This window comes from Lissotriton helveticus, chromosome 1_1, assembly GCF_964261635.1.
Source record: "Lissotriton helveticus chromosome 1_1, aLisHel1.1, whole genome shotgun sequence".
Lineage (NCBI taxonomy): Eukaryota > Metazoa > Chordata > Amphibia > Caudata > Salamandridae > Lissotriton > Lissotriton helveticus.
The window spans coordinates 887,879,816-887,895,912 of record NC_136057.1 but is presented as its reverse complement, the minus strand read 5'-3'; the positions used below and the strand labels follow the sequence as shown (position 1 = coordinate 887,895,912).

The following is a 16,097-nucleotide window of genomic DNA, read 5'->3' as shown; positions in this document are numbered from 1 at the left end:
GTTGGCTGGAAATCTAGGCTTGATCTAGGTGTCGCCAAAGGCAAGGATGGACAGTGCTATGGAAATTTCCAGATGTTTATTATGCTCTGTTTGCCTTAGTATTTGGGTAATCATCCATTCATCTGGGAAATTTCGGCTACAATGTGAACAGCATGAAATCGTCAGGTAACCTTTGCTTGGAAAATTATGTAAACGTCTTCCAATAGGCTGGCTTATATGAGGCGTACTAAAGGTCCTTTAAGATTTAATGCATGCAAATTCTGAATATTGAGAGACTGTACTCTTTAAGGAATGCTTGACCGTGCAGTGTTTAGTTTTTTTGTGGTCAGTTGTAGCTTTCAGTTGCATTTTACTTTTTTTGTATGTACTGATTCTTTATTTAAGTTAAATTACTTAATGTGCATTGAAAGTACGTTTGGGACACTCATGCCATGGATTTGTCTAATTTCTGAGTGCATTAATATTGATTTTACAAAACATACAAAAAAGGAATGCACATGGTAATAGGGTCAGCCAAAAGAAGACATTTGATGCACAACAGGTTTAAGGGTTAGAGCGTAGAAGGGTGCTGTTTTAAACTTGCAAAGATTTACATAGTGCTCAACTATTTCCATTTGCGAAGCTTGCAAAGTTTCCCATTGCAATCCCACAACGTTTGTTTCTGCATAGTGTGATAAGTTCTACTGCATAGCAATATATTTTTTCACTTTCAACAAAGCTAGCCAGGATGAAAAATGTGTCTGCGAGTTTACCTTTTGCAGAGTTTTTCTATGTGTAATGACATTGCAGAGGGAAAGATACAGGCCACAATCTACAAAGGTTTTTCCTAGGACTTAATTTTGTAGTACTCCTGGCTTATGCTTGAATTCTGTGAAGAAGGCAGGAATAAGTTAGGAACAGTCTACCTTATGTCTACAATTCATGAGTGAGATAGGTGTACTATATGTGTAAGTCTCACCTACCCCCAGCAAATCGTTTGTGAATTGGCTCATGCAGCTCAATTCACATATGGCCTGATTCACAAAAGGTTTGCTATTGGTAGGTATGATGTATTCTTGCAGTACTCCTGGCTTACTTCCAAATTTCATTAATAAACCAGGAAAACTCTTACTACTAACTCAGTCCCAAGAATACACCTAATTCTCTGGCGCCCTCTTAGGCCATCAGAACCCATTGCCTCTAAGACCACCTGAAGCCCTACCCTCCCTACAAAGGCTGACCTGGTCTTGCACCCAGTTATAACCTCCTAATAGCTGATGGTGAATTGAAGCAGATTTGTCCACAGAAGGGAGCTTCCAGATGCCGTTTTGGACCAGGTAATTCCCAGTTCACGTGTTAATTCACATTCTAGAGACCAGTACTCAGAACAGCAGGACTCAGGTCTGGATATAACGTCTGGAATCACTCTTTCTGGCTGGATAGTACCCTGACACCTCAATCCAGACCACCTGTAAATGGGAGCTTAATGCTTCCTTTCATTTAAACCCGTTCATTTTCTCTGCACCAGTTTTGGGGACACCTTGAATTGGCTTACCCTGAGTGCCTACCCGACGACCCATGACTGCTGCATGTTCTGCTTTCATAACCATAGTGAGAAATACCACTTTAGCTTTCAGAAGAGATTGCTAAATATTTTAATCTTGAAAAGAAATATTAGTGCTCTCCTACTGTGGCTCTTTTTTTAGCAGGAACTCAAAATAGACAAAGTAAGAGGGGATGAAGAATTACCTCAATTTATGGTACCATGCCCCCCTTCAGACTTGAAGAGAAGAGTAACAAGGTATTTACCTATACTATTATGGTTTCAGAGAGAGGTTTTCGAAACCTACAATCATGATTTTGATCCTGGCTTGAAATGCCTTCATAACTGCATACAAATGTATTTTCCCCCTTAAAGAATCTATCTATCTATCTATCTATCTGAAAAGTCCTCTCCATGTCTAAAGAAGTGTACTCCTGCCCTGATGGCTCTACTGTACTGTTGTCTTGATCCCTAATGCTGATTTTTTTCTCACAGGTGAGCACAGATCATGCGGGTACACCATGAAACATGTCTGTCTCACGGTATGCGGTCTTGTTGGACTTGGGGGGACACCCAAATTGCTATCCTTAAAGTGGTGGAAGGCTACAGACTTCGCCAGGGGCGAAGCAGCACAAGCACAGTGGTGGCAGCATACTATGTAGTGATCAGTAGTAGTGAACAGATCCTTTTTACCCTGTCACTGGAGTAGGGCCAACAGGCTCATTCACTTTAAAGTTCCACTGCTGTGCGCTTGACTCACCCTTGTTTTACTTTAGTTAGATGTGCAGTGCTGCGCAGGAGCAGTGACTCTGCGCTAGATGTGTGTGTGCCTGGGAAGGGTACAGTACAGGGATTTTTATATGCTGCTGCCTGCTGTACTTATTTTTGTTTTAACAGTGACTTTGAAATATCTGCACAGTCATGCACAAACCAAAGGGGCATTGGTTGACTAAATTAGTTTGTTTTTTGTATGCTGCTGCCTGCTGGACCTATTATTGTTTTAACAGTGACTTTGAAATATCTGCACCTTCATGCACAAACCAAAGGGGCACTGGTTGACTAAACTGGTTTGATTTTTGTATGCTGCTGCCTGCTGTACTTGTTATTGTTAAAAAAGTAATTTTGCATGCTGCTGTGCTTGTTATTGTTTGACCAGTCACTTTGAAATATTTCTGCCTTCATACACAAACCAAAAAGGGGATTGTTTGATCAACCTAGCTTCATTTCTGCATACTGTTGGATTTGTTTTTGTCACACACTTTGAAAGTGTTTTCCACTTGATGCAAGAATAAAGGGGGATTGCTTTACAAAACATGTTCGAGTTTTGTATATTGCTGGATTGCTGATTCTTTTATTATGCACTTTGAAAGTATTTGCACTTTTTCCTTTGCTTCACCAGCTACAGTTAGTATAGGTTCTGTCATTAGGTACTTGCTAATATGGTTTGTTTTTATTCTTCATGATGCGTTATTGACGGTGTTGTTTGCCCTAGTCTATCAATGTGCACCTGAAATTGTGTAATTAGCTTTGTTTACAATACAGAAGTGATAAATACAGACACACATCTGCATCAATGTTCTGAAGCATACAAGCAGTTTTCATCCTCAGTCTTGTGTGCCTGCCTGTTTATGCCCTGCTTACTAATAAAGCCCTGATGGTAGCTATTGAAATTGCATCCTCAGTTCATTTTAAATACTATAGAGTGGTTAATATCATACAAAATCCCAGACAGATGCAAGTGTGTGGCATGCAGATAATTCACACCAGTTTATTTCTCTTGGAGCTGGCAGGATACTGGGTTATATCTTGTGTACTGCTCAGGTATATTGTCAGTCGAATCTGTTAAATTTCAGATTTGGGTTTGTCTTTCAGAGTTTCAAGTTATTTTCCATCAATGTCAATTCTAATTCAGACCCTATGTAGTTGTTCTTCAGCGATAGGCAGTTCCTCAAACAATAGGACCGCTCCTTGGCATTGCTCCGATTCCTGTCTCAGATAAATAATCTGTTCTTGACAATAATGTTGCAAATGGCATAGCTTGTATGTTAAGAGTGTTTCTTACTTTCTTATTCGAACCTTGACTACATGAATATAGAGGCATTTCATTAAATGTTGAAGGTTTCAATTCAAAATATACCAGATTTTTGGGCGGTGGGGCAAAGTGGTAGGGGGCCCTCTCCATGTACTTTGCAGGGGGACCCCCTCAGGTTTCGTTACGCCACTGCATATACTAAGGTACCTGCAGGGCACAAGTCCTAAAAAAAAATTGAAGTAGGGGGACTGACCAAGTAAGACAAAATGCAAATGACCACACAACTTCACGACGTAGTGACATTAAAGGAGTAAATTAGTGCAACTAAAATGATTTGTGTAAATACTGGGACAGACTAACCCATCTGACAGCCTTACAGTGTCTGCTTTGATATATAGGGGCAGAATAAAGGCAAAACATGCCTCCCCTAATTACTTGTGAAGAGAAGGCAAGCTGTGTGCCTATGTTCCCCTCTGTGGCATCTACATTCAAATGTAAGGCTCAGGGCTGTCCCCAGTCAGCAGGTACAAACAAAAGGAGGCCGGATGGCCCCTTGACGTCGGCCCGCCTGGAGGTGAAAAAAGGCTCACTCGCTGCCTGCACGGTGCTGCTGGGAATGGAAAGCAGTCAAAGTGCAGGTGATGCTGAACGTGTCCCGGTACACCAGGACAAGTTGAGTATATTCCTATGGGGACCAGCTTCCTGCCATGGGGACGGTGTCCACTCTGTGCAAAGAGGGGTGGGACGCCGTGCACCTGACTCGAGCCCTGGGTACTTGCAAAACAACAACGCCATGTAATATTCGTGCGCTACAGCTGCATAATGGAAGCCGGACTCATGCCAGACGTCAATGTCCATGGCGGTCAGATGACAGCCTCCCCCAGCTCAGGTCTCTGGTACCAAGCGGACCAGACCACAGAGCTCAGCATAGTCCAAGCCAAGGCAGATAGTGCGAAAGTCAGAGAGCTGGATGACAATTCATGTCAGTAGGAATGTAGGAAGGGAAATGATAATTGAATTGGTCACCAACAGTGTAGTTACGAATCCAAAAAGGCACAGGCAGCTTTGAAGGCAATCAGTTCCAAAAGACGATCCTATTAATCTTCAGCGAATCCAGCAGTATGAAGGAACAGATGTGCTATTCGCACAACAAGGTTGCAAGTGGCATCCCATTGCAACATGGGAGAGGTTTGATGTAGGCATTGCACAGGAGCCATTGCGCAAACCCACAGGCACAGCTGTCAGCCTGTCTGACACATTGTAAGGCATCCCATAAACGTGTCTCACCGAAGCAGTCTTGCACGTGAACCAACAAAGGAGTCACCCCCCCGTTTATGATCCAGGTCAGCAAGGCATGTGTTTGAAAGGCAGACATCCATGGCCCACTTAAACAGACATCTTCTGCATGGAAAGACTGGTTGCACGCAGGTGAAATATGCATTGCGGTACGTTAGCCTATAACTGATGCCCAGCACAGCCAATGGGACACATCCAAAGAGAAGCTGCATGCAGTCACAGTACAGTTGCAAGTGACCGTGCTTGGCCTGGACCACAGGATGGTCAGACATGGTGTGAGGGCACTCTGAGGAAGAGCCCTCAGCTGTACTGCCGAAGTCATGATCTGAAACCGCTAAATGCAGTGTGCAAATTGGAGGAATGACACCCGGTGAATCTCCTGGAAAAGCATGGTAGGAAGGGACAAGGCTAGAGCCCACACGTCTGATAAGAAGTGTGCAACGGCCTTCAGTATCAGATGCTCTCAATACTTTGTGTGTCAGTTCACCACAAGAATAGTGGGAGAGCAGTGATCAGCACTGACTGATTCGCACGGGACGGTCAAGACACCTGGTATTCAAAGGTCTCCGGGCTGGTGTGGGGGCAACTATTTTTCTAATCAGAGGCCCATTGTGCATGCACACTTATTGATGTTTGCTTTCGCTGTGGGAATGTTTTTTTTCAATGATAGATGCAAGCCATAGTTGCTGCTTCTTTCTCGTTTACAACTGATTGAAAAAGCCAGTAGTCTGGCATTGTAGTCATGTGACTTGTTGTATCATGTATCTGTGCTTCTATGGCAGTGACAGAAAAATGTTAGTCGGGTAGATCAATATGCTGGGCACAGATTTATGGCTTAGGGTTTTTAGGCCACGCCCTTATTTACATTGACCACACCCCTTTGATAGACCGCCCCCCCAAGTTGTTTCATCCCACTTATAGCCCTGGGTACCTACATTGCTCGTTAGCGATGTGACGTGGCTGAAGGGCCAATTTCATATGTACAGATATTGTATTTCCGAGGACGTGTCCTCTGGTGCAAACTTGTTGGTCTTCCAATTCGGTTTATGTTTGGACCTTTGGGTTTTTTCTATGTGTATCCTACTACTATGGTTTAGCTGACAGAGTTTCCATGCATGTGTTGTGTTGCGCCGAGCCTTTCTGCTTAGAGGCAATGGGACTTGCACATTGGCTTTTTGTGGTCGCGTTCTTGTGTTCGGCTCTGCTGTTAAATGTGACTTCATCAATGACATTGTGACACTTGAGGCCTCTCTATGGGATTAGCTGTATGTGCAATGTCTAAACTTATGGTGGGTTCCAGAGTTGGCTGCCAAGTGCGGGATGTGGGAGTCATTTGGCTCCATGTTGTTTGTGAGGGGAGACAGAGGGCCTTGTGGGAGTTGTGGTCTTGCTGTCAGGTCTCAACAGCCCCTCCCGAGTGAGAGGGCTAGCTACCTGTTAGGAGGCTTTCTTGACGGTGTTGGCTGCCATATGGCTGTGGGGTGGGGAGGGTGAGCCATGCTGTTTGGGAGGGAGGTCGGGGTGCATGAGCTGACCACCTACCGAGTAAGGAAATGCTGTCTTTGTGACCCATTCATATTGCAAGCATGCATTCCACATGAGTTTGATGTGGGCCGGCGATTGGGACTCACTTGTGCACAACAGTACATTGCAGTGTGATGTGCTCATTTTGTTAGTACTAGGCTGTGGCTTTGGACATTTTGGGGGGGGGGGAGAGGCATGATGCAAATGGGTGAGAGGTGCAGGGTGAAAGGTGGTGGTGGAGATATTCGAGGTGTGTGAGGCATGTGTGTGTGAGAGTGTTGTTGTGTGAGATAGGTGGGTGTGATGTTATGCTGTGCGAGTCAATGGTGTCCTGTCTCTTCGTCTCGGCTTGTGGTGTGCAAAGGATGTTGTTCTCTGGATGGGTTGGTTTGTACTGTGGTATGTGGGTGTGCCCACATGTTTGGTGACCTTCAGATGTCTCTTACATGATGCGCATGTCTTTCCTTACCAGCAAGTTGCGGTGTATCATTGTGGCGTGTGTGTTGTGATTGAGGGCAGAAGGGGGCACAGGCACACCTCCGGCATTGTTGAGAAGTTGCTTGCGTCTGCCATTCATTTGGCCTATGTGCTTGCATGGCGGTCAGATGCAGTGCTCGGTCCGCCAGCTCAGCATTCTCATCGTAATTGGCCGTGCGGTCATACCGCGGCAGGAGCGGCCTTTCAGGGCAGTTGGACGGCTTTCCCCAGACCACCGCGGTCGGATTTGCAGCCGTGGGGGACGGTATTTTGTGGCATCCGGCCACAGGAGTCTGATTTGGCATACATTGTATCGTAATTTGACCTACAAACATCCCGTGGTGGATTTATTTGCGATATCATGGAGGACGGACCGCTTTTCCGTCCGGCATCGTAATCAGGCCCTTAGTCTCTTGAAGCAAGACCAAATCACCAGATAAACTCTTGCAATAATCTAGAATCTTGGCTCTCTTAACCGGGTGATTTAAACCCCTAACATTAAGGGCGACTACATTTATACTGGGCATTGATACACATAGATTATAAATAATTAATACTTCTGGTGAAAGAGTATAATGGCAGTTAAAATATACATAGGAAGTGAAGCAGATATAGGGGAGGAATGAAGAGTAGGGAAAAGAAAAGAGGGTTCAACTGCACTCCAGAAAAGTCTGGAGCAACATCAAAACCCAACCCCATCAGGGGATGTCTGTAAGAAACATGTTGCATGGGGAATCAACATGGATGAGCAACATCAGTGGCTAACATCAAGGGTGTAGACAACTCGAGTATAAATAAACCACAGAACAGCAGAACAAATGTTGCTAACCCAAATATTTAACCATATCAAATACATCACTTTGGTGTAAAATTAGGTAACAGGAGATGACATTTTATAAGCAAACAAAGCATAGCTGTAATAGCATAGAAATTCCAGCGTATATATACTTCAACCCATCCATAAAGTGCATTCAGAGAGCTTCCAAATTGATACGTACAGTATATAAAATAATGATCCAACCATCAAGTAATAAACTATAAGCATGAATATTAAAGATGTATCTCATAAATAACATTAATTGTGGCCCTGAGTTCAGAGAAACACAGATATATAAAATGTTAGGAGAATGTTAGTAGATAATAATGTAGTTCATTGGTGATCAGGGAAGTTATTAAATAATATAAAGCTTATAAACAAACTTTCATAGAGGAAGGATAAGAGATAGAATACTTACCTATAGCAAAGGAGTTATAAAGCAAAGTGTAGGATTAATAAAAGAGTAATTACATAAATAATGTCATTCAATTAGAATAAAATATTGGATAGAAGGAGATTAAATAAATAAAATGTAATCGGAACGTCAGCTATGAGATGACATTTCATAAGCAAACAAATCCTAACTGAAGTAACAAAGTCCAGCTTATACATACTTCAACCTAAATATACAAATCATTCAAATAGAATCCAAATTGATACATACAATATTATAAAATAACTATACGACTCTTAAGTTATAGCACAGTAAGAGCAACAATTAATAAAGATGCATCTGATAATGACATAACATAAATTGTGGTAATTAGAACAGAACAAAAGAGATATATACAAAAATAGGAGATCATTGGTAGAGAATAACGTATTTCATTGATGATCAGTGAAGTGACTAAATAATATATAGCATATAATTAAACTCCATAAATCAAGGGAACAAAGAAAAAAGAAAAGAGGTAGAATAGGTCGCTATAACAAAGTTATAAAAAGAGGTGTAGGAATAATAAGAAAATAATTTCATAAACAAAGTGATTGAATTACAAAAATATACCTGAAAGAAACCATATCAGCCAGATATACCAACTTAATATAAGACATATCTATAGAAGTATTATCTTAAAAGGAATAAAATACAACTTAAGGTACTACATGATACTGTGTAAAATGTCAATTAGCAGAGTCTGGCTTCTCCAGAGTATGAAAAGCAACAGCACAGGTACAGCAAGATGTAGTATAATCTCAAAATTAAGCAGAAATACAACAGAGGCTACAAGTAAACATACAATAGGAACAACATAGGCAAGGTTAAATGGAATCTTATAAATATTTGAATGTACAAGTTCTTACCAAAACAATAATGCTCTAACTATGAAATTTCATTACTCAACAGGGGCAGTAGCACTTGTGTGCACCCTGTAACAATCATTTCTGTACACGTCATTGAACGGCTCAAATTCATACTTCGGTTTTGGGGAGCTCACATGGAGAGATCACAAAGTTGAGAAGGTTAGATACACCAAATTTGCACCCAGGCAGTGCCTCCAACATTTCCCAGAAAGAGTGTTGGGAAATATAGACTGATCTGCTTAATACCAAAAAAATGATGGTCATTGGTTTGTGTTCATCATGCCACTCATATCCATAAGATTTCTGATAATTATTTTTAAAGATTTGTGTATGTGTTCCATGGTTGTGTCACTCACTGTATATCATGTATTGTACACGCATGTTTGAAACTAACACTCACACAGTCATAACAGATTATGAGCAAGCAGTCCATCTTTACACACTCATTAGGGGACCAAAATATTTTTTTAACTGTTAAATATGGAATCTGTACAGCTGTGAAAGTGAACGCTTACCCTCTGCTTCGAAATCACGCTGCTTTTGGTACCTTTACTATGTGCTTTCTTGATCTCATCTTCGTACACAAGAACATAATCAATCCTTCGCAGGCCATCATTAAAGAACAAAGAATCTGGCTTCAGATCAAACTCTTCCTGTAATGAAATATTACATTGTTTTGTTATTTTTAGTAGGAGGGACTTCCTTTAGGAAATGCATTCATTGTTGACAAGCATTTCATCCACACTGCACTGAGATACCGGCTCAGAAACATGTCACATATATATTTTCTTCACATGCTAGGTTACAAGGTGTATTTTAAATCCAAACAGTCCCTGCTTAAATGCAGGAATCTACCCTTCACCAGCTTATGACTCTAAATCACTCAATGAATTGCTAGATCTAGCCTTGCACCTCAGACACCAGTTTATAAAACCCCAGAAATTAGAAAAAGCAACCACTAGAGAGACAACCCTTTTAATAGCCTATCAGATTTCAATAAAAAACGGAATACTTTAGGGTTCAGTCCAGATGCTAGAAGCCCGGCACATATAGAGGATCACACACAACATACACTTCAACTATACCATTGTAACGTCTGAAATAATGTCTCATCTCAAATTTAGGCAGATCATTCCCCCATGGCACTCCACCTTTATTTTGTCACTCTGTCCTCACATTAGGATAAAGGAAAAACATATCTGAATGAGAGGCCTCAAAAAGATAAGTGAAATAGCAATTGAAGTTCAATTCAAAGCAAAGGGGCACATGGCAAAAACCAGCAACAACCTTGGAAGGATCATCTATACACTGCATCAACATGACCAAGCTGAACAACATTTCTCTGGCAATATACTTCATCCCAGATGGGCTGAAACCTATAGTCATTTTTTACTTGAGAAACATAATCGGGTATATTCTCCAATACTCGTTAACTACTACAATTTCCTATACCCCAAGTAAACCCTGGAAAGACAAATCACAAAAATATTATTTACATTAGAAAATGATTTGCCACCCCAAACTGGGGGGGTGGGGGGATGAAATGAATTGAATTAACTCTGCCGAATGACAGAGGGCCTGCTCAAGGCTGACAAACACCTAATCCTGCTTGATCCGTATGCAGGATCAAGAAGACATTGAAAAAGAAGATATTTTGCTGTCCAGAATAAAAGAGTAAGCAGGTCTATTCAACAGGACTTTAGATTGAATCCACGTATTCCTTTGTGACCACAGCCAACAGCTCTGGATCTGCTCTACTGGCTCTTCCATGAAAAAGGTGCCATATGGTGAGCCTTAGATGGCCTCCGTTTCTGCCCTTTTCCTTAAGAGCTACATGATACCTCTTGAAGAGATAATGGAAAAATAGCAAGCGCATTTCCAGAAAAACAGACAACATCATAGCCATTGAGAGAATGAACAAGGGAGCCAGGCTAGCACCAACAGGTGCTACGACCGTGTTCATCCCTGGACAACAGAGGGCTCCTGTGCCTGAATGAAGCCAAATGATTTTACTTGGCCCTACAAATGGAGGCCTTCAACCCCCACATCACAGAAATGTCACAATCATATTTGACACAAATAACACATGTTCACATGAAATCAATGTTTTGGTGCTTCAAAATGCAAGTATATATGCTGAGAAGAAGTAATTTTTACACTCCTGAAATTTGCTTAGACTGTAGATCTGCTGAGATTGTTAGTTATGTTGCCAATAGACTACTTCATTGTGGGCTACACTGACATTACAAACTATTTGACAGACAAGCAGCAAAAACGTGAATTTATTTCAATATTATATGAAAGTTGCTACTGATTCAAGAGACGTCTTACAACAGAACTGTTCAGACAACAGATTAACCGAGGAGGTACAGTGGATACAGTGACCAAAGAATGTTGGATAGGTGATCTCGCTGGCATCCCAATGGACTCTAACTGTCCTATAACAGTGAGTTACCTATTTTCTCTCTCCCTTGTCTCTTTTTATAGCTCACCTATATACGGAGGCATTCGTACCCCACTATACTCATACATAAAACGGAGTTATGAAAACACACAGCTGTAAGAAGGTTACGTAATAATATTCAGCTGACATGAGGTTATCCATGTCGACCTCAAAGTAAAAAATAAAATCCCAAATTAATATTTTATAAAAGCAAAGTAAGTTTAACACAAATTTGTTGATTAACCGAAGAAAGGAAAACATAAATACTAAGGGAAAGTGATCTACGTCGTTTCTAAGTAACTGAAACAATAGTTTTGTCAGACACTCCAGTAGTCTAGCCATCATAAAAATCAACAACAGATGAAGCTGTAAAACTAGATGCGTTCATGTGTAGTAAGTATTATTCAAGTTCAATGGGTGTAAATTATAAAATAGGTGGAGCTGTACTCCAGGTAGATACCACTCTGCCCAATTTTAATCAACTTGGTGACCTGGGACCAGAGTTTAGCAACCTGAAAATCCAACCAGTAAATTCATATGATGCTTGGGCAGCAAATACAGCACGACCTTGGCCCACATCCCCTGCCAAGCCCCCTCCCACGGTACAGGCTAGAATAAAAAGCCCACCTCTGCCAAACACAGCCTCTGATTTCCCTTAAACCCTTCCCCACCTCTTTGCCTCCCAATCCCCACAAGCCCCCTCCACCATTCACCGCCTGTGTCCAGTGTACCTGCACACACATGAACCCATCTCATAATAGGGCCAATATCTTTTCAGAAATATTAACAGTAAATGCAAGTACTATAACAGGACCTCTATCTAATCAGTCTGACTGATGATTCCACAACTGACACATATGCCAAGTTACTTATAAGAGGGGAAGCCTTGTAGTACTACTGGAGTTTGGGCAAAGCTATACCTCCATTATAGACTGTCCTCTAAAGGGCGGCTACCCCACTGAAGGGATTGAAATTCCTTTTTCGAGCTCTCGGGAGAAAGTATTTGCCACATAACATAACACTGAGTGCTTTGTAGTTTTTAAAGGAAAATGGGCAAATATATAATTTGGAAGATGGCTGCTGTTCCCAGGAACAAGAGTGGAAGTTCTAGGCCAGTGTTCCACATTCTCTCTGAAGCCAGCCGCGACTACTTTTAACTTATCCTCCCAAAACTCCACCTGTTCCAATAGTAACCTCAAACAATAGACATCTAAATCCATATGTTTACAATCAAATATGGAAAGCTTGCATGAGATGTATGTCCCAGAAGTGTGTCTGAAGGAGCGTGGACTTACCCCATTTAATTTTATAGGTGGAGCATTTCCCAGAACCTTTAAAAAATAATTAGAAACTTTGGTATTGTCTAGAGAGATTCTCTGCTACATGGAGGATGGCATTGCCCACATACAATGATATTTTGTCTTTAACTACAATTCACTATTTAAATCCCTTTACTAAGGGGTCCACCCGAATCCAGCATGCTTAAGGCTGAATGTACAGCCCCAACAGAAGCAGGATGGAGCGACAGAAATACAAGCAAAATAGCTAGTGGAGATTCCACCTTGCAACTTCTATTGCTGGAGAGCAGTGAACCCTTATAATGAAAACTTCCACTTACTGTTGGTGAGAGGTTTGCAACCTTTTTACAAACAACCAAGGATGATGTTACAGAAAAGGCAGACAATTAGTGCAAGAAGTCCCTTCTGGTTAACATACACATTCCCTTCAGATAGGGCAGGGTTAAAGTACTCATATGACTCTTCAAAGTGCTTAAGGATGATATACTGATCAATCCTATACCATACCGATCTCTCTCTATTTCTCTCTGTATCTTTTGGGTTACAAATCTAAATGTAAACGACAAGGGCTTCACTCTAAATGTGACCCTTAAGCAATGTCTCTTGGTTTCCCTACAGATTAGAATATCACCAAGAGCACACAATTCCAAGGTTATCAAACCTGCCCAGTTCTAGCTGCACCCCCTAAGGAAACCGAAACCATACACCCTGCGTGAAGATTTCAGTAGCACCATACAAACAAGGGTACTCTCACACCATGATTAGGACTAAGCCTCATTTAAGATCACCCAAAAATGACCTAGCCCTCTCAGAGTCATCCTACATGAAACTGAAAGGCTTGCTAGAGGTGTAATGAAATTGAACCACACAAATCTGGCTTGCTAGAGGTGTATTGAAATTGAACCACACAAATCTCCTTCTTAAAAGAGCTCCACTGACTCACCATGGATGCCCAAATCCAATTTATCATACTTAACCTCTAAAGCTCCCCACTAAGGCCAACCCATCTATTAAAATACAAATTGATGTTCATCATAGGAGAAAGGAAACACCAGAAACAAATCTTGAGTTATATTGGAGATAGAAAAAGTAAGGCAAACTAAAAGACTGAGTCACATCTTCTCTTGTCTGGCTCCGAGACTCTGGAACCGTCATCCTGAAGCTATCATTTAAATGAATCTCTGCTTTCTTTCAGAAGAAACCTGAAGACCTCCTTCTTCGTCATTAAAACTATAATCTTATCCCCATGAACTCTCATTATTTTAAACCCACTAACTTTCTCGGTCCCCTATATTAACTACTCTTCTATGTTAATGGTACCCTGCTACAGCACAGTTAGGATGATCACCTTTCGTTTTTGTTGTATTTCTTCTTAATTGTAAAATGATTTGCAGTGCATGTGATTATATCTGAGCTATATAAATGGGCTTAATAAATATGTAACTAAATCAATTGAGTCAGATGCATTTTCAGGAAAAGACAGCTCAGGGCTCCTCCATACTCTCTACTCTGTCCAGCCAGTTGTGTAATCTCAATAACGTTCAGCCTGGTGAAGCACAAGGGCATCAAGCTTGATTGGCCAGAGTTAACCCAAGTGGTTAGCACTATTATGAGCTTATTCGTGCCCACCTTTGCAACATTTTAACTTTTATGTGTAGTAGAGAGATGGAGCGGTACAAGGCACAGTCATGGGTCAATTTGCCTTCTTTTAGTATGATGGTTATAGTATGATGCCTAGGGTCATCTGGCAGCTTCCCAACCTTTTTCACTTCCTCAAACATGTGCAGCATGTGTGGGCTCACTTGTGATGAAAGCTGCTTAAATGGCTCAGCCAGGAGTCCAGTGTGCCCTGGCATTGTAGCAGTCTGTAGTTGATCAATTACATCTGTGACTGTTTCAGTTGTATCCTTGTGCAAAATAGTTCTAGTCTTGGATGTCAGTTTCAGAGTCTATGTCTAAAACAAACAGCCTTATTTCAACTTTGCTGTCACCTGCACTGCACCACAAACCCTCTGCAGTACTCTGCAAAGAGTGCCAAAATGCCCTTATCTGTGGAGACCTTGTCACCAGGCCTTGAAACAAAAGTATCTACCCAGTCGGTACCATCTTACTCAGCCAAAACATAGGCTCTAATTTAGAGTTTGGCAGATAGGCTACTCCACCACAAATGTAGCATAGTATCCTGTTTACCATACTGATGGATCATTTGCTCTCTTTAGACTTGAGCAGGTCATCATGCTTTCAATAGGTTTCTCTGCCTAGGTTAATGGTACTACTTTAGAGCAGTTGGTGTGACATATTCCTTTTCTGTTTGGGGCCACCAAGAAAAGCCTGGCATTCATGAACAGAAATATAAAAATTATACCCACACCCTGGAAGAAACCTCCAAGAGTGTCAGTGTCATTTGTATTTTGCTTTTCACAAACAAACTCCCACGTTGGTTTTTTTCATTTGCAAAGATAAAAAAAACTTTGCTGAGTGGTTGAATGAACATGGCTACCTCTCAGCAAAATTAAATTGCCTTCAGAGAGGCCTGGTGAATGGCAGGCCACTCATTAAACTATAAATAAGGCCCTTAATTCTTGTGATCACCAATTAAACCCCACAAGTGCTCATGACACATGCCTCTCTTTCCCTAGGAATGCACAGTCTAACCCCACAAAGTACATTTCCTGATGAAAAACCAGGCTGAGGCCATACCTCTGGAAGATCTGAGATACCATCCCCTCTCCTCAAACTATCCTCCAACCGATCAAAAACATTCCAGGAGAGGACTTTATTTGGAGCATCCTTTCTGCTTCTTTATATTAGTCCCCACCGAGCAGAGAAAACACAATGGTTATTTAACAGTAGGAGTAGTTTTGCACCTTGAAGAATTTTCTGGATTCACATGCTGTGCATTATTCCACCATCTAGTGGTTGGGTCTAGAAATGTTTTTGTTTATTTTTGTGAGGGTCGTTGACCACCATTTGGTGGTTTGTCTATCCCCTGTGTGAAGTCAGATATGCCCAGGACGTTCCTATGGGTAGTCACCATCTTTGGATTAGTTTTCTCTCTTTGTTGTCTCTTTTTTTCGCTCTTTTTTCCTTTATTCTACCTGGTTGCTTCATCTCCCATTTCTAGGGCGGCGGGTGGGTCGCATGCGATTTCTGAAAATTCTTCAAGCTGCAAAACTACTCCTACTGGTAGGTAACCATATTGTTTTGCAGCATGAATCCTTTTCTTAATTCACTTCCTTTGGATTGGTTGTGTTGAAATGTGGATGTGTTAGCAAACAGGTGTTGTAGTACCTTCTGTCCCACCTGTGATTCCTTGTTCATTTGAATGTCCACACAATAATGTTTTGCAAAGGAGTGTGGGTTTGGCCATGTAGCTGGAGTGAAAA

At 41.5% G+C, this 16,097-nt stretch overlaps 1 protein-coding gene across 1 annotated transcript in view; it reads right to left on the bottom strand.

Annotated features, from left to right (window-relative positions):
- ANO6 (anoctamin 6) overlaps positions 1-16,097 on the bottom strand; it is a 445,002-nt gene that overhangs the window by 182,273 nt on the left and 246,632 nt on the right. The window contains exon 3 of the mRNA XM_078675703.1: positions 9,486-9,623. Within this exon, the coding sequence (XP_078531829.1) occupies positions 9,486-9,623 (138 nt within the window). The remainder of the gene's footprint in view (positions 1-9,485; positions 9,624-16,097) is intronic.